This window comes from Microtus pennsylvanicus, chromosome 8 (genome assembly GCF_037038515.1).
Source record: "Microtus pennsylvanicus isolate mMicPen1 chromosome 8, mMicPen1.hap1, whole genome shotgun sequence".
NCBI classification, from domain to species: domain Eukaryota; kingdom Metazoa; phylum Chordata; class Mammalia; order Rodentia; family Cricetidae; genus Microtus; species Microtus pennsylvanicus.
In genome coordinates, this window is record NC_134586.1 from 4,847,712 (window position 1) to 4,874,000 (window position 26,289).

The window sequence follows — 26,289 nt, forward strand, 5'->3', positions numbered from 1 at the left end:
CCACTAACAGGTCATGTGACGTTGCGTGCATTTGCGCATGCACATGCCTTACCTCCTGTGGTGCTGTCCTTCCCTCTGTCTTCTACTGTTCCGAGTCCCTCTCCCGCTTCCTAAAATTGGAAAAACTTTGGATTTGCATATGTGGGAAGCAAAGCTCCCTGCCTCCTGGCCTCTCCTGGCCTGTGTCTATCAAATGGCCCTGCAGCACTATGGGAACTGGAATGAAGGCCAGCCCAGACAGGGCCAGTGGAAAGGATTGCATGGAGGCCAAAGTGACATAAATGTAGGATCTGTAAAAGGACGCAATTGTCACGAAGGAAACCAGTGATGTGCATGAGGAGGAGGAGGCATTGGGGCTCTAGCATGGAAGGAGCTGTGCTCCAGCTCCTCCACCCAGGCACACAGGGTGGTGTGTGGGGATGTATACAGTGCCATCTCAGGCTACAGCAAGGGGCGCCTTCCATGGCATTATAGAAACATGCCTGTTAAGATCCATTCTTTTATACCTCCATTCCACATGAACACACACGCACACACGCGCACACACACACACACACACACACGTGCACACATGCATACACACACATGCACACACACACGTGCACACATGCACACACACGCGCGCGCGCACACACACACACACACACACAGAATTTAGTTCTTTTGTTGTCATTTGAGACAAGATCTCAGTATGTAGACCACGAGCCCGTACTAGCCTGGAACTAGTGATCCTCCTTCCTCACGCATTCAAATGCTAGGATTACTTGAATCAAAATGTAATTGAACGGATAGCTTCATTCAAATATTTTAAAACCATTAACCAGCTGCTATAAAAAATTGTGTGTGTGCCAGGGGTATAGAGGGCAAAAAGCCTGTGCGCACAGAGAAGCCAGGAAAGTTAAACACACAGCTGACCTCTACAAAGGAATGAGGTGTGTACCTGCTCCTCCTGGAACGCTAGAAATGATGTCGTTTGACAGCCTGCTGATTCTTTGCTGCCTGATGAGACAGGCTCTGCCTTATCTCTCAGAATTTGCTTTTATCTATCTAAGACCTTTCCCCCTAAATCTTGACCATAAAACCCACTCTTTAAGATTTATTTATCTATTTGTTTTTTAAAGATTTATTATCTATTTTATGGATAGATGAGTGCTCTATCTGCAAGTCCACCTTTACACCAGAAGAGGGCATCAGATCCCATTATAGATGGTTGTGAACCATTGTTCATGGTTGCTGGGAAGTGAACTCAATACCTCTGGAAGAGTAGCCAGTGCTCTTACCACTGAGGCATCTCTCCCATAAAACTCACTTTTATGAGTGATGTCTCTGTGATTCACAACAGCCTAAATGACTATGTTATCTTAGGGCCAGGCCAACCCCGACACTCACAGGCATTGTGTTTACCTCAGTCAAACTCCTAGACCCTACATCTTGGGCATTATCTCTGAGTCAACAGTACCTATTCTTTCAAAGAAACCAGATGGACTCTGTAAAGAATCTCAATGTAAACATGTCTTAAATTGTTGTGTACTTTATCCAAATACCTTTTTCAAAACTGTGCTGTGCTCAAACATGGCTAAGATCTGGGTCAGACTCTCGAAGTCCTGGTCCAGCACTAGTTACAGTAAAATTGGACAGACCCAAGGTTCGTTCTCGTCTCTTCATGGATCAGGTTTCCCCTGCCTGCTCTAAACCTGCAGGGATCGCCACACAGGCATAACTATGTGAGCAGGTTGTGCTGACTTGTCTGGAAGACTTAGTGGGAACGCTGTAGGCACACAGTTGTCTGTACGATGCCGACACCGTCAGATGAGTGGGAGCTCATAGAAAGTAGGCCTAATGCAGCAGAACACATGCTGTGGCCTCTCCTCCCCCTTAGTCCCCACTCCCAGGGCTCTATGCACATCCCTGACACATCTTTCTTTCCTCTGTCATGTTGATCCCCTCAACCTCCCTCCCACTTCTAGCTCATTCCTTTTCTGAATTATCAGCTCCTAGAACCTAGAAACACATTTTGCCTGGAACTCCCAGCAGCTACACCCAGCAGGGTCTCAAAAGCATTTCCTACCAGGCAACCTACAGCAAACACACCCTCCTAAGAACCAGAGAAGGCAAGAGAAACCAAAAATCAGAACATCCACACAGTAAAGACTAGAACAGATATCAGCACCTAGATCTACAGTCATCACAGACCCAGATTCCTAAATGCCAGTAATAAAACACAGTAACAGCCAGGACAATGTCTCCACTAGAACCCAGAAACCCTGCTCCAATAGGCCCCGAGAGAGGCAATACAGCTGAGGCTTAAGACAAGAACTTCAATCCCAGAACTCTGTGAGTTCGAGACCAGCCTGGTCTACAAGAGCTAGTTTCAGGACAGGCTCCCAAACCACAGAGAAACCCTGTCTCGAAAAACCAAAAAAAAAAAAAAAAAAAGACAAGAACTTCAAAATAACTTCTATGAGTATGTTGGAGGTCCTTAAAGAGGACTTGGATAAATACATTTATGAAAACACAAACAAACAGCAGAATGAAATGAATAAAAAAACAGTTCAAGATGTAAAATCAATAAAGAAAACCCAAACTGAGGGAAGACTGGAAGTGAAAAATTTAGGAACTCGATTAAAAACCTCAGAGGCAAGCCTTGTCAACATAATACAAGAGATGGAAGAGAGAATCTCAGACATTGAAGACAAGATAGAAGAAACTGATATCTCAACCAAAGAAAGTGTCAAATCTAAAAAATCCAGGTACAAAACATGCAGGAAATCTTGGCTACTCAGAAAATATCAAATGGGAATTGAGGAGAGAGAAAAAAAAACCCAGGTCAAAAGCACAAAATCCTAGAAGAAAATCTCCATAACCTAAAAAAGGAATTGCCTATCAAGGTAAAGAAGCATTCAGAACACAAACATACAGAACACAGAAAGAATATCAAAAGCTGCAAGCGGAAAAGATCAGTTAACATAGAAAGGCAGACCTATTAAAATAACACCTGAATTTTGTTGTTGTTTGTTTGTTTGTTTTTCTAGATAGGGTTTCTTCGCATAGCCCTGGCTGTCCTAGAACTCATTCTGTAGACCAGGCTGGTCTCGAACTCACAGAGATCTGCCAACCTGTGCCTCCCAAATATTGGCATTAAAGGCATGTACCACCATCACTTGGCTCAACGCCTGACTTTTAATGGTGACTCTAAAAGCCAGAGGGCCTTCACTTATGTTCTACAAGCTCCAAGAGACCACAGGGGCCAGCCCAGACTACTATACCCAGCAAAACTTTCAACCACACTAAGAGAAAGATATTCATGATAAAACCAAATTCAAGCAGTGTCTATCTACAAATCCAGGCCCACAGAAGGTGCTAGAAGGAAAACCTTAACCTAAAGAGGCTAACCATGCCCCCAAAACACAAGGAATAAATAATCCCAGACCATCAAATCAAAAGGATCAAGAGGAACCCACACCACAACAAAAAATAACAAGAATCAACTGTTTATTGACAGCTCTTAACATCAACGGTTCCAATTCATCATAGGACATAGACTAACATATTTAATAAAAAAACAGGATCCATCCTTCTGCTGCATCCAAGAAATACACTGTAATATTAAAGATAAACAGCACCCCATCCAAGTTAGTGTCATTACCTGACAAAATAGACTTCAAACCAAACTAATGAGAAGAGATAGTGAAGGACACTACATGCTCATCAAAGGAAAAACCTACCAAGAAGACATTGCGATTCTTAACATCTGTGCACCAAACACAAGGACACCGAAGTTTGTAAAGTAAATGTTACTACAGCTTAAATCACATATTGACCCTCACAGAGTGACAGGACCTGACTTCTTACCACTCCTACCACTAGACAAGCACTCCAGACAAAACAAAACAGAGAAATCCTGAAGCTAACAGATGTTAGGACCTAACAGATACTTACAGAATATCTCACCCAAACACAAAAGAATATACCTTCTTTTCAGCACCTCATGGAACTTTCTCCAAAGTTGACCATGTACTTGGTTGGACTCAAAAATCTTAACAGATACATGAAAATTGAAATAACACCCTGCATCCTATCTGACCATCACAGATTAAAACTGGATATCACCATCAACAACAAAAACCACAAAAAGCTTACAAACTCATGGATACTCAATAACTCACTACTGAGTGGAAAATGAATTGAGACAGCAATGAAGAAAAAAATGAAAGACTTTCTGGAATTGAATGAAGAAGAATATACAACACACCCAAACTTACATAACACAATGCAAGTTCTAAGATGCAAGTTCATAGCAGTAAATGTCTACATAAAAAATTGTGGAGATCTCATACTATTAACAGCATACCTGTAAGCTCTGCAACAAAAAGAAGCAAGCACACCCAAAAGAAGTAGGTGGCGAGAAATAAACGCAGGTCTGAAATCAATAAGATATAAAAACAAAGAGAACAATAAAAAAATCAACAAAACAAAGAATTGATTCTTTGAGAAAAATCAACAAGTTTAACAAACCCTTACCCAAATTAACTAAGAGGTGAAGAGACAAGATCCAAATTAACAAAACTAGAGAAGAAAATGGAATCATAATAACAGTCACCAAGGAAATCCAGAGAACCATGAGGATGTATACTTTTAAAATCTATACTCTACCAAATAGAAAAATCTAAAAGAAATGGATAATTTTCTCAATATATTAATCTACCAAAGATGAACAAGATCAGAAAAGCAATTTAAGTAGCCCTGTAACTCCCAGTGAGATGGAAATAGTAACTAAGTGTCTCCCAACCAACAACATCCAAGGGCAAGGCCAATACTCCTCAAATTATTCCACAAAATAGAAACAGAAGGAGCATTTCTGCAGAGTCAATGCAATCCTGACCAGAATTCTAACACAATTCTTCACAGATCTTGAAAGGAATAATCTCAGCTTCATATAGAAACACAAAGAACTCAGGAGAGCTAAAACAATCCTGAATGATAAAACACAAAACAACAACAACAAAGGCCCCCAAAACCATCAGGACAGTATCATCATTCTTAATTACAAATACTGCTACAGAACTATAGCAATATAAACAGCACAATTTGGGCACATAAACAGAAACATTGATCAATGGAATAGAATTGAAGAAGGTATCAAAAAGTAGAAAGATTTCCAATGTTCATGGATTTGTAGGATTAATATAGTAAAAATGGCCATTCTATCCTATCTAAAGTCATCTACAGATTTAATAGAATCCCCATCAAAATTCTAACACAATTTATCACAGCTTCAGAAAAGACAATTTTCAGCTTCTTATGGAAACACACACACACACACACACACACACACACACACACACAACCAGGATAGCTAAAACAATCCCAAATAATAAAAGAACTGAAGGAAGCATCACAATTCACAATTTTAAGTTGTACTACAAAGCTATAGTTAAAAACAAAATAAAACACAGCATGGTATTGGTACGAAAAAAAACATGTTGTTCAATGGAATCAAATTGAAGACTCAGATTAAAATCCATACACCCATTGACACCTGACTTTTGATAAAGAAGCCAGAAATACCCGCTGGAAAAAGTCAGCATCTTCAACAAATGCTGCTGGTCAAACTGGATGACTGCATGCAGAAGGATGCAAATAGATATCTACCTTAAGATCCAGCTGTACCACGCTTGGGCATCTCCCCAAAGGATGCCCCATCCCACCACAGAGACACTCATTCAACCAAGTTCACTGCTGCTCCATCCATAGTAGCCAGAACCTGGGATACCATATTCCGTATCCTTGGTACATTCAGCCGCCTGCCAGTCCTTAAGAAACCTCACCCACACACTCGCTTTTCTGCCTGATGACACAAATGTGTGTCTCCTTCTCGGGTGGGTTGTTAAACTGTAAGATCTTACACGCTACTGATGCCTTGCTCCAACCTGAAGCTTGTCAGTGTCGCCTTGTTTCATCTCAAACTCTGCGCTTCTTCCTTCCTCCCTTCTCTTGTCATTTGCTCTTTTAGGTTGTGCTCTGGAGCTGGGCCTTCCTTTGTGTCCTTCAGTCATTCATGTGATTTACCTTGTGGATCTCATGCTCACCACTGCCTCCCTTCTCTGACTATGACAACAGCATCAGGACTCGTTCCCTTCCCTCCACAGTTTTTATAATCCACCGTTCTTAAGATTTCTTCATGACTGCCTTGCTTCGAGATGAAAGGAATCTCCACCCACACCTAGGAGAGTCTCCCACGAAAATGAAACATCCTGAGTTTATTTTCCTCTGCCCCTTTTAAGAAGGGGAAACAGCAGCATCTACAGCAGCCAACACTGCATCCTCGTTCTGCTCCACACGGAAGGAGGATTCCAAATAACGTGCCCACCACTCACCCCATTCCTTTTCGATTTTAACATTGTTATCTACCTCACAGCGCCCAAACCCTCACCCTGTAGCTTTCCTGAGTTACCTGCATGGATCTTTGTGGTTCTTGACGCTGCACTGAGCTGAAGACAACAATACTTATATATCCAGCATGCACCTTCTTCCTAGCCCCCCCCTACACCCGAGGGAGTAATGTCTAAGAAAAACCCTTGGAGAACCATAAAGCAGGTTACCCTTCAACCATGGATGCACGTGGCAATGGACCTTCACACATACAACAAAGGTAGTAAAATATAAGCAAGAGCCTTGGAGAATCATGGCCCTAGAGCAAAGTCTCCAGGCTCTCCTTCAACCATTCTCAAGAGTGACAGTGGATCTTCCTTCATGAAAGGAGTTTTTCTGTGAGTGTTTAGTGTTAACCTTTAAAACCATGTTGCTCTCACAGCATTTCCTGTGATCCTCCTGGCTTTCACCCCAACCAGTTCTTCTTTCACACCAGTAATCTCATGACAATCATTGACTGTCTGCTTTGTCACACAATCAGCATCACACACATGCACACACACACAACACATACATACAATGTGTACACAACACACCCATAACATACACAACACACACATATACATACCACACATACATATACATACACACATATGCAGAAAAGCACATACAACACATACCACACACACACACACAACACACATGTACACACACAACACACACAAAATACACATAAACACCACACATACAACACACATGCACACACAACACGCACACACAAACACATACAACACATACACACATTACTGATTGTGTAGCTGTATGCAATGATGCATTCATCACCTTGTCTCTGATCTAGGATGCATTAGCGAGTGAATGACATTCAGCATGAAGCAAGGCCATCCTCACTTGGATTCATCTCCAAGCTTACCCAAGTCGGTAATACCCTGGCCATATAATTAAATTCTAGTAACTCAGATTTGTTTCCTAATATCTTGAGAGAGTAAAATATGATTTTCAAAGAGCATTATGTAAATTCGAAGGGACAGCTGGATCCTCGAAGCTTGTCACTGCCTTTGCTGTTAGCATGGACGTTACCCTCACCAGCTGCGATGCAGCCTGGTCTGCGCTCACGGAGTCCTGGCTTGCAGCATTATTCGGAGCTGGGCTGGTGCCTGCGAGAAGAGGAAGCAGTGAGAGACGGGGGAAGCAGTGACAAGCAAAAGAGGAAGAGACAGCGGGGTGGTGATGTGGCCAGACCAGCAAAGGCAAAGGCTGAGTTGTGACAGCAGCTAATGGCTCCCGAGCACACGCATGTCTGCCAGTGCACAGCCAGGGATGCAGGAGCGGCCTTTCAAACAGGGCTAGCTGTTTCTTTAAGCTTTTCCCGGGCTGAAGCGGCCTTTTTCTACTACAGAGCTACGTGGAGGAAGAAGTGGCTGCAATTTGGCTTTCCTACAGCTTGACACATAGTTTTGCAAATATTGTATGCAAGGCTGGCAGTGATTGTGATGTGGACACTCCCCGATACCAGGCTGTCAGGCTGAGAAAAGGGACACTTTGGGGACACTGTCATGTGTAGTGACGTCTCTTCATTTTTGCACACCCTGCACAGAATGCAGCCTGCACTGCCTCAACCCTGTGCTTCCCGCTTCTGGAAGAGTCGAGGGTTATAAAAGACTATACGAAATAAAAGCAAAATAGATATCAATTTCTTTTGGAAAATATGATTCCTTCTATGGAAGTTTTCTGTTTTTCCTTAAATTTTAGGGCTGGGACACCTAACTAAGTATAAACCATTTCTGTCAGATGACAATATTTAAGGTCTGCTGTAACATACCCTAACCTTTCATCTGCCCATCAAATGGAGACAGTGGCATCACCCTCACAGCACAGACAGACTGCATCAAGGTATTTGACAGGAATCACTTTCTGAAGAGGAACACCCCACGTTATCAAGCTCCCAGGGCCACTGACCTGACTAGCTTGTAGGCACCACTTAGGGGCTTGCGGGCTTAGAAGTGGCCCCTGAGCCCCGCGACAGCCGCGACAGCCGCGACAGCCGCGACAGCATACCTGGCATGGCAGAGGCCGATCCCGCTTCCTCCTCGCAGAGGGATTTGCAGTCAAGGTCCCCAGGAGTCATGTGCAAAGTGTCTGATCCAGAGTCTGGGGACAGGAAGAGGCTGGCTGTGAGAGCCATGCAAACGAAGCATTTGCCTAGGCCCCTCTTATTTGCACGCCCCTTAGCAGGCTGCCAAACACCAGGGCTCAGTTAGTAACAAGAACCCCAGCTTTCTCTGTCCTGCCTCTACTCACCACTCGAAGTCACGGTGCTCTCTGAGGATGAAGTGTGATTGGCTGAGGGTTGTGTGAGAGACTCCCTGACGAAAGGAGACAAGAAATACCTTCAACATGGAGGGCAAGTGATTTCGTTAAAAACCCACGGAATGGGCACCCAAGTTCAAAAGCAGGACAAACCTGAGCTGTGGCAAGCTCTCAGAATACAGGCGACCAACACCATTCTCCTGCAGGGAACAAGGAGACATGTGGTCAGTGGTTTGACAGCTGTAGGCCAGTATCCTCAACAGCTTTAAATCAACCCACTATTTCCTGGGCTCCGGGGAAGATCTGGGGAGTGGGACCTTTAGGGAATCTTCATCCGCACACTTTCTCTGAGCCGTTCTCACAAACAACACCCCACTTTAGAGGAAACCTGATACATCCTTGAGCAAAACAAACGCTAAACCCCAAGGGCAGATGGAGTTTATCTCACACACTCAAGGCCTGTTCTTGTTTGAGGGCTGCACTATGTGACTGCCACCTTTTTATTTATGAAACAGCTACTCAGCATCCAACTTACGACCTGAAACGGCTCTTGGGTTTCTTGAGAGATAAATTATACACTTTAGACTTAACCCATATTGCAGGGATTTGATAGATTACAAGCAGGTCAACACCCATGATTCCATTCAAAGGCAGTACTGAACTGCCAGGGCAAGTTGTGAAAGTTATAAAAGTCTCATTCGAACCTTGAAATTTATAGTAAGGGTTCTCGATTAGAGAGGATCTGGTTGCGGCACTAGGATTTATACACACGCTTACGCTCTTTCAAAAAGCAAAAGTGGGTATTGGTCTGGCCGGGTGCTTCCTTTTAAGCCCTGGACTTTTCCTGGGAGCTTGCTCTGCTTGTTTTGTGTTTAGGAAGGGAAGCTGAATTCAGAAGTGCTATCATGCTGGCATGTCTGTGGCAGACACAGACAGGGTGAGATGCAAACACGCATAACTGCATACAGGTGTGCAGAGTATGATCAATTGGATGCAGAATCGTCAAAGGCTACAGCCAGTGGCAGGCCACAGAAGGCCTTAGCAGTAATGACGAACGGAGAGCCTTGGCCATGCCGGGCAGGCACTCTGTCTACGTCTATTTAGTTTGTTAGAATCTACAGACGTCAGGGAAGACGAGCAGACTCAGCAGGTGACGGCGCTGATGCTGAGTCTGACGACCTGAGTCCAATGCCTGGAAACCAGAAACGTGGAGGGAAGAAGGAGATGACAACCACAAATAGCCTCTGACCTCTGCATGTACACTGAAACAACATACAAGTATATGTAATCTCATTTCCCCAAAACTGTTCTACAGAGGGTTTTCAGGGGGAAATGCAAGGAATTAAGGCCAGGGAGGAGGAGTCTACCAAGGGCCTGGGAGGCAGTCAGTCTTCTGAACCACACTAAACTAAACAGTTTCTTCTCCAGCACAGACTAACTCTGGGTATGCACTGACGTGGGGTATAGGGAAAGAGAGTGTCTAAACTGTTTAGACTTACAAAGATTTAAATACAAACATGGGCTGGAGAGAGGCTCGGCAGTTCAGAGAGCCGGTGGCTCTTGCAGAGGACTTGAGTTCAGTCCCCAGTACCCGATGGTGGCTTGCTCCAACCTGTAAGTCCATCTCCAGGGGCTCTGACACCCTTTCCCAGTCACTGCAGACCCCTGCACATATATGTGCATACATTCACATGGACACATGGTAAATCTTTTAAAAAGTAAATATTAATTGTAATGTGTTTCCATGTCATCCGCTCTGATGAGTTGCAGTACTAACGCCGGCCCTGTCTGCTGGCACCTTGGTGCTCAATGCTTGAACGTAGGCAGAAGTGTGTTCATGCCCTACTAGACGGCTTCCAAAAGTGGGAGGGAGGAACACACTTCACCTTTTTGTAACAATACTTCTATTTTAAAAGTCTGGTTTTCCTGTTTAAAGCCAAAACACAACTATGGTAAACATGTAAGATTTGCCCCCAGAGGCCACAGACAAGTTTTGTCTGTAGGGTGCCCTACAGTGTTCTGTTCACTGTAACCTTAGACAGTGCAGTCGGAAGGCCCTTGCTTGCACAGTAGAAAACCTCCCATCTCTTGTGCTGAAACATTCTCGGAAGTGTTCTAACAACTGTCAATGCTCACTGACCACACCAACGTCCAGTGCCATCTGGGAGAAACCTCACAAACTGCGTGGCCATCTGTCTCCCCATAGTCCTGCAGGGTCACCCCCATAGTCCTGCAGGGTCACTGTGGAAGCAGGCGGATTTAACTCTCGGGTTGTTAATCTTTATAAATCTCAGCAACCAGGATATGACACGCAGCAGAACTCAACCCTAGCCTGTCAAACGTGTAGCTCAGGAACACGTTCATCCATTATATGAGAATAGACAGAGGAAAGGGTTGGCTTTCCGTTCTTCAAAGCTCATTTCAAATTTGAAGTTGCAGTATAGGAGAATTGGAGGGAAGACCTTCTAGACGTCTATGTATGTGGAGTGGGATAGGAGTAACTTAAACCCCGTTTAAACCACTATCCCACACTCATATAAGACTTAACCCACCAACAACCTTGTGGCCTGGACAGACTGAGGGAGAATCTGCTGAACATATTTTAAAAGCATAGAAAACCAAGAAATAGAGTAAATTCAGGTAGGAGTCTGACTTACTTGTGGCAGATTCGCTCACTCCATGAAGCAAACACCCAGGAGGAACATGCTCTCCTCTCAGGCAATCCATTCAAATAGAGACCTGATCCCATTTACATGAAAACCCAGGCCCCAGCCCTTGCTCTTGTGAGCGGGAGTTACCACAGGGCGGGGTTGGCAAAGCATGGATCAAAATGAGAGTCTCCTATGGGCTGGATCAGCAAACACGGGCCGCTCACACGCTCACACACACACACACACACACACACACACACACACACACACACAGAGAGAGAGAGAGAGAGAGAGAGAGAGAGAGAGAGAGAGTGAGAGAGAGAGAGAGAGAGAGAGTGAGAGAGAGAGAGAGAGAGAGAGAGTGAGAGAGTGAGAGAGAGAGAGAGAGAGAGAGAGAGAGAGAGAGAGAGAGAGAAACAGTATGTCAATGTGGACATAGAAAAGTAAGTAGAAAGAACAATAGGGAAAGAAAACGGGATTTTAGGAATTCATTAGCCTAGATAATATTCTAGGGCTGCTTTTTCTCCTCTTTAGAAATGGAAAGAATGCAGCCAGGGTTTATGCAGACCTAAGACCGGACTCCGCGTCCATTTAAATGCTCCGAAGAGAGGAAGAGTGTGTGGCTGAACTGGCACAGAAACAAAATGAAATTTCCTTACTTCTTTCCCCCTTTCTTTCTAACCCAAAGCACACCACACCCTCAGACCCGTGGGGCACACCCAGCACTGAAAGGTTCACTTAGAAGCAGTTATCAGTCAACATCAGCACGGCCCAATCACGTAGCTGGCAATGTTATTTATTCTCCAAGGTTATTAATGCTGCACCTCCACACAGGCTGAGAAAACAGGACAGACAATAGCCAGAAAATCCCCCAAATAGTATCATATTGATCCCACCCTCTGCCTCGGTGACTGCTCTCCCAGTGACAACCTGTCCTGTTCAGAAACAAGTCGTAACATGAACAAGAATCGAAGGGAGGAAAAATAGTTGAGGTCTTTTAAACTCTAAGTACAGATTTTCATCTCCGACTCGTTTGCTCTTTGAGACAGGAGGAAGCCTCTGAGCTTGGTGCCTCTGATCCTTCTGACTCTGGGTCAAAGGCACAGATACTGTTGGCAAGCATTTACTGTGGTGCCAGGTTGGGGCTGGAGAGATGGCTCAGCAGTGCGGGGCACCTGTTGCTTTACACAGCACCCGAGGTCAGTTCCCTACACCTGTGCTGAGAACCACACAGCTTCCCCACATGCATGGTCGGTTTTACACACACACACACACACACACACACACACACACACAAATCTTGAGGTTGGAGAGAGCTCAGTGATTGAGAACACAGGATGCTCCTGCAAAGGACCTGGGTTCGATTCCCAGCACTCACATGGTGGCTCACAGCTGTCTGTATTCAAGTCCCAGGGGATCCAGTGCTCTCTTTGGGCACTGCATACATGTGGTACACATGCATGCAAAGCAGGCAACACATCCAAACACCACGTTATCAAGTTTCTTTGTAGGCACGCATCAGAGACCAGTGGAAGAAGGGAACATCTGATTTGTTTTGTTTTGAGGCAGTGTCTCACTCTGTAGCCCAGGCTAGCCTCAGACTCAGTCCACCCTCCTGTTTCAGTCTCCCAAGTGCTCCATCATGGAATTCCCTAATTCTTGGACATTCAGGGCAGGAACAAGCACCTAGCATGTACCCAGGTTTGCAAGGCACTAGGAGAACAGCTGCCTACTCTTTAGCCCAGCAGAGAAGTCAATGCCTGAGGAGAGGCAGGCAGGCAGGCTGAGGAGGGGCCATTGCCTGGAGGGAATCGTGATTCTAAGGAAATGGACACAGCCTGTGGAGGGGGCGACAGCACCGGAGTCTGTGCCCCAGACCACTGTCCCCAGCACGGCAAGACTGTCTGTGCATCTCAGAAACTCTGCTCTGAGAGCACCAAAGCGTGAGGTACTGCGGTCTACTGCTGACCTAGGAAAGAGACTGGCTGAGGCTGAGGTACAGTCAGGCTGTGGGCAGTGTGGCCAACAAGCAAGGATTTCAAAGAGGTGTAGATGTATGGGAGGAAAGCAACCTCCTTTCTCCACAAGCCCCAAACTTTACGTCTGCCTAGAGCCAACAGACCTAAAAGTCTGCATTCTGGTGACGGCCCTGGTGATGCTGGTCAGAGGATCCACAAGAAGAAAAGCTTCCCTGCTCACTGGCAAGTAGAAGAGCAGGTCATGGAATGCCACTGTTTTCCCGCTGCGTGGCATCTGTGTGGCTTGTTTCCATGAGTCAGTAGGCAGGAACTTAGCTGCATAGACACATGCGTAGCTACGTATGGAACAGACATAGAGGAGTGTGTTTGTATGTATGCGTGTAGATACCCAAAGGCCTTGCAAAGTAACGTTCCCTTCCGCAGGTGCAACCGTGTGTACAAGTTCCCACAGCTAATACATGGCCAGTCTTCACCCAGGTCTGCTCAGTCCCTAACCTTATTCATGTGGCTAAAAATTCATCAGCAGGAGCTGGCAGTAGGGTGAGCTTCTCTGAACTCGTCCTGTGGTCTCAGCAGCTTCGCGTTCCAGGCTCCTCTTGTCTGTTTTCTCACACACTGAATCTTCCTCCACATCGCTATGGAGCTCCAGGAAACACATTTCATCCAAAGGCTTCCGTGTAATCTCGCTTGCTTCTCTCGTGGGTCCCTAAGCAAGTTCTGTTCTCCTTAAGAATGCCCCACACAGGACGCCTGAATACTGCAGGTCACCCCTTGAGACTCTCTCCGTGCCTGACTCCTTGACCCACTCAAAGACCCTCTGACCAACACTGGTGTTCGGTTTCATCTTCTGTTGTGATAAAATTAGATAATGAAAGAGTGGAATTTTCTCTGTGGAAGTGGGGAAATGTGGGAAATAAATCCTGAGACCTTAGGAGCACAGTTGAGAGACCCAACACGGCCACCTTTCTGAGCCCTCCCTGTCGGTCTTTCAGCCTGCAGCAATGACAGAGTGGTCGCTGGGGGAGAACAAGACCTCACATCTACTCAGGTTGCTGGGCACACACTCGTTAGTGACTAAGGAAGGGTTCTCTCTCTAGGGCTAAGGACCCCAAAGCCCCAGGTGAGCTGAGAACTCTCCACAGTGCTAAGTACACTTTCTGCAGAGAGCGAGGACCTGGGGAGCTTCTGGGAAGGGGTCTACATGCCAACAGCCCATTGGCATCTACCATGGAGACTTCACATTCTGAATAAAGGGCAGACTGCTTCTGTGTCCCCGTCTAATGCTCTCCACCAAGCCTATTGCCTGATACAGGACGAAAATAAGGAACCGAGGCCAGCAAGATGGCTCAACAAGTAAACATGCCCCTACCACCCAGGGACCACACAGAGGATGGAGAGAAATGACTCCCAATTAGCTGCAAGGTGTGCTCTCTTCCACAAGCACACCATGACGTGAGTACCCCAGGCTACCCTCCCCAGACAGAAAAATAAATACAGTGAGTGACGACCACGTGACATGAGTACCCCAGGCTACCCACCCCAGACAGAAAAATAAATAAATACAGTGAGTGATGACCACATGACATGAGTACCCCAGGCTACCCGCCCCAGATGGATAAACAGTAAGTGACGACCACGTGACGAGAATATGCTGACAGGAAAGGGAGAACACAGTTACTGGGGCCTTGAGTCTGGTGACATGGTGCTCACTTAGAATCCCAGCACACACAAGGCTGAGGAAGGAGGATGAAAGTCTTTGGATAGTCTAGGCTAGACAGTGAGTTCTAGGCAGTGTGGACTATAGGAGTCTTCTAAAAATCACCTAGTCAGGACTAGCAAGACGGTGCCGTAGGTAAGAAGCTCACTGCCTGGACTATGACCTGAGGTTGATCTCTGGATCTGCACAGTAGAGGAGAGAACAGACTCCTGCAAAAATTGCCCTCCAGCCTCCCCTCCGCGCTTGGAAAAATGTTTAAAAATAAATTTCAATTTTAACCCTAGTTAATGGGGCCGTGGAAAGGGGGTGCAATAATCCAGAAAGGAAGGCCCTTTGGCCATGGCTTGGTTTTTCTGCAGCATTCCCTAGGTAACCCAGGGAAACCTGACCTTGAATTCCCCCATTCCCATCATTAGCAAACCCTCCCTCAAGAAGTGGAGATTTGTGAGCACTAAAAACCCGAGTTACCACAGAAAGCCTTGAGAAGCAGCTGGTGTTTGAAACTGGCCTTGGCGAGTGAACAGAATTTTGCCCAGTGGAGAAACATTGCTGCAGGGGAACGCCCCTGGCAGGTCTGCAAGGTTCACCGCTGCTGCACAGCCTCCTGGTTTGGCTGAGGTACAAGATAACCACAAGGCAATGCCAGGGAAATGAAGGTAGAAACACAGGTGTGACAAGTGACAGAAGAACCTGAGTGTGAGGCAAGAAGTTCATCGTAAGGTTGGTGAGGGACAGAGATCGTGGCTGACAGCCAGGGGTTAGGGAAAGGCCACCATCATTGCACACCTGGACGAACACGGCTTATGGGTTCTGCTCATGCTTACTTTGTACTTGTTCTAATCCCTGGACTATGATTCATGAGGACACTACGCTCACCATTAGAGGCTCAGGGGAGGGGTGCCAGGTGAAGGGAGGCTTTCGGGGATGTGCTCAGAGAACAGGGTGGGGGCAGGCTGGAGGAGACGGCAACCTTAGGCTGTAAGCATTTACGGAGAGCAGAAGCCCAAAGTGACAATGTAGAGAAGCTGCGGTTTAGGTCACTGTACAGCGCACAGACTCAGACAGCTTCCTGGGGCTGTGAGAAGGTGGTGTGAGCCTCCGCAGAGGACCCAGACCGTCTTCCAGCACCATGCTGGAGGCGTTTCTACTGTGATTCTGGGGACTCCTGTTTCTAAATGGGTGTCAAGATGAAACAACGTGGCCAAGACCCCACAGAACAGATCACCAGGTCCTGTCAGATGCGCCAAGCAGCCACGAGTGACCTTAATGCAGGAAGCAGCGAAGCCCAGTGTGCTAAGAGGGGATGCTGAAACCCAGGTCCTTTGAAGCTACAGGAAGCTGAACTTAGCCCCGAGTTTGCTACTTACTAGCTGAGTCATCCTCAAGCGATTTAACTCCCCCATCTCCAGGTGGCTCCTCTGCCAGAGCAGAGACGGCCCCCACTCTGGAGGCGGAGAGGGTTAAAGCGGCCTGTGGAAATGCTTGGAGAGGGTGAATGTGGCCGTGGAAATGCTTCCCTGCACCGTGCCTGACGCTCAGCTCAGCTCGTGTTGCCTCTTCCCTCTTCGTTGTGAAATTAGTGCCTGATAAAAGGGAAATTACTAACAACCAAACATCCTGTACATGGCTGAGGTCAACTTCCTGTATTAAAAACTGCAGAAGAAGGCTAAGTGTCAGCAAAGGAGGCTCGTGTCTTTTCCCTCTCTTGTCCTTAGCTTCTCAGCAAGGTGGGCACCAATGAAAATAAATCATGCATCAATTGTTCAATATAAAAAGTACACAGAATTATATATCAGAAATTACATAAAATTTATAGAAGTGGACGCATGCACGTAAGTGGGAGGATGGAAACAACTCTTAAAAGAAAGCAGAGAGAGAAAACCGTTTAAAAGTTGGGCCTCTGATCTCAGGAGGCATATTTACATGGAAAATCAATAAGGGCCAACAGACACATGCAAAGATGACAGACATCACTATTCGTTAGAGAAATGCAAATCAAACCCTTCGGGTCCTCACTTTGCATTCTCTGAGCTGGCGACAGTTGCGTGGTGTTGGGATAACGCAGAGAAATTAGAATCCTCGGGTTCTGATGCTGGCAGAGTAAACAGCATAGGCCATGGAATGTGTTCTGTAGATCATCGAGACATTAAACATGAGGGGACCGCACGACCACACGAGAGGCAGTAACTCTACTTGTGGGCCTACACACAGAAGCATTTTAAAACAGTTTATACAGAAGCTTATGCACGGTATAAGGACTGAAGTACTGTTCCCAACAGGCCAAGAGCTGCTCAGATGCGTGTGAGCCAGCCGGGAAGAAAGGGGCCGTCTGTACAGCAGGGCTGAGGACCTGATATAGACTAGAAATCTAATACTTGTTAGAAGCAGTCAGGCCCCAGAGGCCAAATAGTGTTGATTCCCTTTATCAGAGACTTCCAGGAGAGGCTGCTCTTTAGAGAAAGGAGGTTGCTGATTGTCTAGGGATTGAACGCTGGGACAGAGGACTACATTTTTTTGCTTGGGACAGGGGTGGGAAGAGTGATCAAGTGATCTAGTATTCTGGCATTTCTCAATTCTTTGACACCATCCACAGAATTAACTGTTTGGGGTGAGAGTTTTCCTCCAGTGAAGAATGATGGACGGGCAGATCCCGACTCTGAGGAAGGCGCACCAAGTACATCCATTGGCCTGGGGTGGTTGAACAATGGCCTTTCTGAAGGCGGTCCAAGTCACTGTCATCTTCAGCAGAGTACCATCTGTGCCTGCCTTTGGCAAGGTGGACTCTTTGATAAGGAGCCAATGCCTCAAGGATCATCTAGCCTTGATCTCAGTTCCTGGAAAGCCACTGTCTGCTGAGATTTATTGCTGCATTAGCAAATTTAAATAACAAAAACAAGATATAGCACCAAGTTCAGCGCACCCCACCCAACTCCCCCTTTACTCATTCACCCTGGAACTTGTCTTTATTTCTTTATTTTTATTTTAGATTTGTTTACGTGTATGGATGTTTTGCCTGTGTGTGTGTGTGTGTGTGTGTGTGTGTGTGTGTGTGTGTGTGTGCACCACATGGTGCAGTACCCATAAAGGCCAGAAGAGGGTGTCATATTTCCTGGAACTAGAGTTAGGGATGGTTGTAAGTCATCATAGGAGTGCTGGGAATTGAACCCAGGTCGTCCATGAGAGCATTCAGGACTCTTAACCAATAAACCATCTCTCCAGTCATATTTATGCTATATGAGTAACAGAAAGCCCCCAAATGACTGAATTTTAACTTCCTGGCTTTGGAGCTGGATATTCCTTACATATGTGAGTTCCAAAGAGGACCAGAGCCCAGCAGTGCTGGAAATGAAGCATCTCCATCCATACTCACTTCTACACTGAGGTCCTCATTCATCCTGGTGCAGGCTAGAAGCTCTGGACCCAAGGTGGAGCCTCCTGCGGGGACAGGGCACCTGGGGTGGAGAAGAGAGTGGCTTCCTGCAGGTGAAAAACTGCAGGTTAGCAGGGGCCAAACTGCACCATAGTTCCCAGCAGCCCCTCCTGGTCCAGTCAACCTCTAGTCAAGCAAGAAGCTTCTATCTCCTTCAGAGAGAAGTTACTAAGGACAGAAAAGCCAACCAAAAATGAAAATACGACATTTGCAATTCAAAGTCTTCTTTCCTCTTCACTCCAGAACAGAGAGGACTCTCACTGGGGAGTTAACCCTGCCAGACCAACAGAAGCTCAGGTGTGCGATCAGTCCTTTGACTCTGGAGACTGGGGTGCAGGACAACACAAGCAATGTCCATGGCTCACCTCAGATAACTTAGCAGTGAATTTGTAGTATGCCCTGCAAAGCCATCTCATGAAATTCAAAGGCAACATCTGGATTCCAGACGCACTGCTCAGAGAGCTAGGGGACACTCCATCCAAAACATAGCAAAGAAATAATAATATCAGATAAAATACAGGAGAAGGGGTATAGCTGTGATCTGACGTACTGGGGTCCTCTCGTCACGTGCAAAGCTCCATCTGCATCCTGATCCGGGGGTCTTTTACACAGAGCATGGATTGGTTTCTTGGCACATGAGACGGATGTCAATTCCAGCCTTGGGATGGCTGTAAGGCCGTCAGGATACAAGGCATCTACTGAGAAGGAAGGAATGAGGGTGGAGGTGAGCTTCCCATTCAAAGTGCCTTAAAGACTAAGCTCTTTCTCACCCAAGAGGTTGGTTGCACCATGTCTGAAAAAGTGAAAACCAACCCTATTTTCTAATACTTTATCCTAGAACCCCTAGAGGCCTAGTTACATGAAGGTAGAAACAGACAGTGTTTATTAAAAACAATCAACAACAAAACAAACTGAGGGGTGGGTGAAGGAGCACAGAAAGCCTTTGCCCACTGAGCCACTAAGAAGACAGCATCCATCCAGCGGCCTGTTTTCATATGTGAAGCTTTATTAGAACACAGCCATGGCCATTCATTCGTGAACCGTCGGCGGCTTCTTGTGTATTTCAGCAGTGCTGCTGAATAGTTGCCATGGAGACCACGTGGCTTGAAAGGGATAAAATATTTACTATCTGGCCTCTCAGAGCAGCTCTGCAGGCTCCTTAGGGGAAAGCTATGGGACCCTGTGATCCGAACCCACCAAAAGCGTTGTAGGAGGCAGACTGCAAAGACAAGCCACTCCTTTTGGGGAACGCGGTTGTTGTGTTTCGGGGTACAGGACGATGCCACGTTTAATCTTTAAAAATGGCAAGTTTTCTATCAGTCACAATCTTTTGGTTCAAATCCGGGCTTTGCTCCTGCAGGTTGTGTGATTGTAGGTAAATAGCTTCTCCACTCAGAGCCCTAAATCTCTTCTATGTAAAGGGACACGGGATCTCAGGCAAAGCATGTTTGGCACTCCTGTTTATTCCTCTTGGCAATGAGAGCTCTCCACGGGATATGTGGCACTGAAGGGTGTGAGCTGTTTTCAGAGCCCCCAGGTTCAGCTCCCAATGGCTCCCAACCTTCTGCAAGCCGAGTTCTGGGGCATCTGATGCCTTCTGGGCTCCGTGGCCACCAGCACACAGATGCTGCATTTATATGCTTTCAGGCAAAACAATCTCACACATAAAATAAAATAAAAACTTTTCAATGAAACTAAAAGGTGCCAGGAGCCAGGGAAGTTCGGTGGTGGAGCATCACCCGGCATATTCTGTCTCCAGTCCCACAGAAGTCAATACAATAAAATGGGAGCTACCCTAGCATGGCCCTATGGGACTGTGGAGGGAACTAATGCCGTTGTCAGGCACCATAGAGTGCAGGACGCAGCGCGATTCTACCCTGCGGGTAGTGTTTGGCTGAAGGTTTCAGGGAGTGAAACAAACTGGTTTAGGTCACCAGTCTAGCCCGACACCTGTCAGGAGCAGCGTCTGTTTTAAATGATTCGCAAACCACTTTATGTTCCTTCTTAAGCTTGTCTTTGTAACCTCTGCCACCCTCTGTCCTTTCGGGAACACACCAGGCTCTGTCGGCCATCACACCCAGGCAGTGTTGGCGCTGTCTGACTCTGGGCCCTTCTCAGGATACAGTTCTTTTACCTTTGGCCTGACCAGAACAGCCCTCGGCCCCACCCTCTTTCCCTTTGTTTCCTCCTTGTTCCTCTAAACCCACATCAGCTCTGACTCCACAAAGACGAAGCTTGCATGGTCTTCTCTCTGGAGCCCTGGTTTTGCTGTCCACACACCATCCGTCAGATTCTTTCGCCACGTTCCCAAAGCCCTCTCCTTCCCCCACCCACCTACTATTCCATCTTCTACGGAATGTTTTCTGAACTCAGGTACTGTTGCTTTAGGACTTGTTCTTGATTAGATGTAATGGTACCTGGTTATAGGGTGAATGTTCAGGTACCTGGTTATAGGGTGGATGTTCAGGTACCTGGTTATAGGGTGGATGTTCAGGTACCTGGTTATAGGGTGAATGTTCAGGTACCTGATTATAGGGTGGATGTTCAGGTATATATTAATTGAATCCATAGACAAAGGTCCAATATATCTCTCTGGACAGATATCATTGTTACTAATTATTATCTCTTTTGAGAAGCCCCTCCCCACCTACATGGGCAGGCATGGGGGCGTGTCCTTTCACCTAGCAGAGGTCTACACGGACACAGGTCTTTCCAGGTCAAGGGTCCCTGCCCAGTGCTTCCCTTTTGCCTCTGCTGTGGTTTGTGGCAGGATTGCTTCTAAACAAAAAACCAGCATTATTCACTGTCTAAAGGAGAGTCCACCCCGCAGTTTTCAAGATAATTCCTTCAGAAAAAAAAAACCTCATTGGGGCAGGGACAGATGGAACAAACATGAAGGGAGATGGGCAGATGGGGGACCTCAGAGGAGAGGTCAGATGGGCAGATGGGCAGATGGGGGGACCTCAGAGGAGTTTGCAGGGGAGGAATAAGGCCAAAATATATCATTTGAATTCTCAATTAATAAAAAAAAATATTTTTAAAAAGTTACCAGACAGGTGCTGGGGGTGGTTATGCAGAGCCCTGGCTATTCTTGTAGAGGACCCAGTTTCTAGTTCCTAGCACCAACATGTGGCCCACAACCATCTAGAACTCCAGTGCCCACGGGTCCAGCACCCTCTTCTGGCGTCTGTGGGCACTGCACACATGCTGGGCACTGCACGCACACCGCGTACAGACATACATGCAGGAAACATCCCACACACATAAAATAAAAATAGATAAAATTTCAAAGATAAAAAGTAGGCAGGATGTGACTGGTCCCAAATGAGGATGTTACAGAGCAAAGCTCTCAGACTTCTATCCAGGGCCACAGAACAGGAGCAAATCCAGCTGTGTTTTCAAGCCTGACCTGGAAGTGCAGGCTCAGAGTTGCAACACCTGGGAGGCAGAGGCAGGAGCATCTCAAGTTCAAGATCTGCCTGGGCCACAAAGTGGGTGCAGGGCTAGCCTGGGCAACTTAGTGCGACCTTGTCTCAAAATAGAAAGTAACAGGACTGGTGTATTTGGTTCAGAGGTGCAGCCTTTGCCTGTGTGTGAGGCCCCAGGGGTTCAATCCCAAGCATTTACAGGCAGAGCTGGAGAGAACACCCTGCAGTGGAATGACATGCTCAAATGCCACCCAGTCCCCACGGTTCCCGCGGAGTCAGAAACTAGGCTTTGAGGAAGTGGGTGGGAGTGAGGAGCAAGCCCAGCTACAATGCCTCGTGGTTCTGTAATCAAGGGGCCGTATTGCTGCCTCTTAGACCACATGGTATAACTAAGAAGGAAAAAGAGGAAGGGATCCATTGCCTGCCTGGTAATCTTTTGTAGATAAGCCACATACATAGATTTCCTAGCTCGTTCATACACACTGAATGGTTTTTAAATTATTATTATTTCTGTATATGGGTATTTTGCCTGAAGTATCTGAAGAGGCCAGAAGAGGGTGTTGGATCCCTTAGAAATGGAGTTATAGGTGGTTGTGAACTGCCAGGTGGGTACTGAGACTCAAACCCAGGCCCTCTGGAAAAACAGCCCATGCTCTTAACCCCTGAGCCATCTCTCCAGCCCCCATCTTTCTTCTTCCTTTTCTGCATAGGGTGTTTTTGTATCCCCAGCTGACTAGAATACACTATATAAACCAGGCTGTCCTTGGATTCACAGAGATTAGCCTGCTTCTACTTCCTGGATGCTGGGATTACAGAGGTGCAACCACCACCTGGTTTGAGCTACACTTTAATTTTGATATAATGCTGAATTACAGTTGTTACCTAAGTAATTAAAAAAAAAATCTCACACTTACCGGTTTCCCTGGTAGAAGCTGATGTCTTTCTGTGCAGGACAGGGGACCATAGTGAGGAGACTCCTCGTCTAAAAAGTCCTGTTGAGAGACAATAGTGGAGAATATTGAAAGACAGAATATAATACAATCAGAAGCAGAAGACACACCAGGCCTTAGAGCATGCCCACAGCCTAAAGTGGCTGAAAGTGGCCCATTTCCATCACTAGTCTTTAAGGGAACACATAACTGTTGAAGGAGGCTGCTTGTTTATATCCCAGCTACCCAGACTCCAGATATAATCACACAGAAACTATATTATTTGCAATACTGTCTGGCCAATAGCTTAAGCATATTTCTGGATAACTCTTACATCTTAATTTAACCCATCTCCATTATTTTATATTTTACCATGAGGCTCGTGGTCTACAGCAAGGTTCTGGTATCTGTCTCTGGCCAGGTTGCATGGCTTCTCTCTGACTCCTTCTTCCTTCTCCCAGCATTCAGTTTAGTTTTCCCTGCCTACCTCTGTTCTGCCCTGCTCTGCTATTGGCTCAAAGCAGTTTCTTTATTAACCAATGGTATTCAAAGCATACAGAGGGGAATCCCACATCATATAAACCTCTCATTGCATTCTCCTCATTATTTAATCTAGAAGTAAAATCCACACTTGAACAGAAACTGAATGTCTTGACACTGAAACCCTTATGTTGAAAACAAAGACATGTGTAGAGACACACAGAGGCCACAATGGCATCTGTTAATCTTTAGGGAGCTGCTGAGATGGACGCAGGGCAAAGGCACTTGTTGTCAAGACTGGTGACTTGGAGCCCTGGAACCCACAAGGAGGGAACTGACTCCCACAGGTTGTCCCCTCCATGTGCATGCATATATACACACACACATACATATAAATATCAGTTTCTAAAAAGTTGAAACACATATAGTCAGAAAACTGTGCCCTTCGTTCAAGAGTTTGGCCCCTGCCAACCATCACTAATGCTAAAAGTGCCATTGTTCTTGGGAGGGTTAAACCAGCCTTGGATTCCTGGTCCTCCAGAGCTGGGGCCAGAGGTGTGTGTACCACACCTGCCCACACTTCTCTGGGTATGGGGAACCTTCAAGCCTGACTTCCTTTGGGGGTACTTTGTGTGCTTGCCCTAATTTATGGGACTTTATTTGCCTGAAGGTGTCTATATCTTGTTTATATCTATATCATGTGTCCTGAAAGAGCTATGTACAAACATCACCCTTTCTCTCTTCTGCCCTTCTTGCTCTTCCCTTAGACTCTTCATTTGTGAACTAAAGAGGAGATTCCCCAAGCTCCTGATGGAAAGAAACACATTCTACTTTAGGGTCATCTGAAGGGAAAGCTGAGCGAGGGATTAGCAGCTAAGGCCGCTTGCTGTACAAGCAGAAGGACTGGAGTTCGGATCCCAGCGCCCATGTGAAAAGCTGGACATTACATAAACCCCTTTAATGTCAGCTCTGAGGGATCCAAGTGTTCAGAAACACAGGAATGAGTGAGTGAACCTTGAACTCACTGGTGAAGGATGCCCAGTGCTCTTCCAGAGGACCTGGGTTCAGTCTCCAGCACTTACACAACAACTCACAACTGTAACTCCAGCTCTAAGAAACCCAGTGCCCTCTTCTAAAGTCCTCAGGCACAACACACACATGTGGTGCACATACATACTTGTAAGCAAAATATTCATTTATGCAGAAAAATTTTTTAATTTAAAAATTAACAAACATTTTAAGAAACGAACAGTTTGGGGGTTTAACAAACATGAAAAAAAAAGAGGAAAATATCCCGACAGTCTATTCAAGGCTGGAGAGGTGTCTCCATCAGCAAAGTACTGGCCTCTCTGGCATGAGAACCTGAGCTCAGCATCCATGTGAAATGTGGGTGGTGGGTGTGGTGGTACACATGCAGTCCTAGTACACGTGGGCGTGGTGGACTTGCTGGCGTGCTTGTCTGGCCAAACAGGGATCTCAGACAAGAAGGCGGAGAAGAAATTGAGGAAGACATCTCTCTCACACACACATACACATGCATGCACACAAACATACACACATACACACATGCACACTTGTGCACACATACACAGGCATGTATACACATATCTGAATACACACTTGTATGCATCTACACACACACACACATAAATAAAACATGTTGGAAAGCACTCAGAATTTCAGCTTGTGATCATTGATTGGAGGATGCTGGTCCTTTCAGAGAGAAGGGTCCTAACATGAAAAGCCGGCTCTCCGTTAACAGACACAGTTGAGTAAAGCCACCAATGAGATGCTGCCTCTGTCCAGAAACTGTCAGGAGCTACTTGCTAACATGAGCGCTCTCCTTGTGTTCGGCTAAGTTAGCATCAGAAGCTCTCCGAATTAGCCATCTTCGCCACCACAAATAAGCACCTATCAGTGGGGATTTTGGCTTTTGTCTTGGCTTGAGACGGCAAGCCGCGGAGCAGTCCTTCAGCGAGCTGCTCTCAGTGTAACGCAACACTGTAGTGAAGAAAGAGTTTGCAGCCTGCTCAGTCTGACCATGTTTACACCTCCTTTCCACTAGTTCCTGTCACTGCTTGGAAACCCTTTCGTGGCTATACTTTGGGATCCTCGAAGGCAGGTAGAGGGAGCTCAGACTTCTGAGAATGGATTCTAAGTTAAATACTCAGGTCAGATGGGAGAGCCGGCTAGAACAACTAACCTCTGTCACTTGCGGGCATTTAAATCTAATCTTATAGGCGCAAGCACACGGCCTTCAGAAGTGAGCATTAAATTATCCAGTCTCAAACAGAAAAACAGCTGGCAAGATTGCTCAGTAGGTAAGAGCACTTACCATGGAGCCTCGCGGTCTGCATGCAATCCCCAGAACCTCATAAAGGAGAAGGCAGAGAACCAACTCCAGATAGCTGCCTTCTGACCTCCACACAAGTACTCCGGCCCTTGTGTGTACACAAATATGTATGTTTACACACACACACACACACACACACACACACACACACACAAATAATTTTTAAACATTTAAAAAGAAAATAGAAAACAAAGCAAGCACTTCGCCAACGGAACCGTCTCTAGCCCAGAACTCTTATTTTTGTTTGGGGTGGGTGCAGGGTCTTGCCTGAACACTGTAGGGCTCAGCATGGCCTCACAATGAAGACACTCTGAGAGCTTCAGCCCCCCAGTGCTAGGTTGACGGGTGTGAGCCTCTGTGTCCTGGAGACCTCTTAGCTTTGTGAAACCATGCCACTGTCGGGAGACCCAGACACCGCCTCCCAGTTTACAAACAGTGGCCAGCCAATGCTTCCAGAAGTTCCCATGGGGTTTCTCAAGGCTGCATAGCTCCAGCATACAAACCCAGCATTCCCTCCGCACTGCCGGCCCAGTAACCGGATGTGAGCAGAGTGGCTTCATTTATACAGCCTGTCTACAGCGAAGCATTCAAGCTGCAAACTCACTTCCACAGATGGCTCTCA

At 46.3% G+C, this 26,289-nt stretch overlaps 1 protein-coding gene across 8 annotated transcripts in view; it reads right to left on the minus strand.

Moving 5' to 3' along the window:
* Window positions 1-26,289, minus strand: part of Irag2 (inositol 1,4,5-triphosphate receptor associated 2) — a 53,793-nt gene that overhangs the window by 16,983 nt on the left and 10,521 nt on the right. For 2 of the 8 annotated variants that reach the window (XM_075982292.1, XM_075982291.1), the window contains exons 1-7: window positions 19,028-19,116; window positions 18,418-18,524; window positions 8,854-8,900; window positions 8,692-8,756; window positions 8,449-8,541; window positions 7,471-7,547; window positions 53-110 (exon numbers count right to left, since the gene is read on the minus strand). In XM_075982292.1, coding sequence (XP_075838407.1) covers window positions 53-110; window positions 7,471-7,547; window positions 8,449-8,541; window positions 8,692-8,756; window positions 8,854-8,900; window positions 18,418-18,441 — 364 coding nt within the window. In that variant the 5' untranslated portion in view covers window positions 18,442-18,524; window positions 19,028-19,116. Of the gene's footprint in view, window positions 1-52; window positions 111-7,470; window positions 7,548-8,448; window positions 8,542-8,691; window positions 8,757-8,853; window positions 8,901-18,417; window positions 18,525-19,027; window positions 19,176-22,819; window positions 22,898-26,289 lie in introns of those variants that run through there. The other 6 variants (XM_075982295.1, XM_075982296.1, XM_075982294.1 and 3 more) reach the window with 6 other exon arrangements.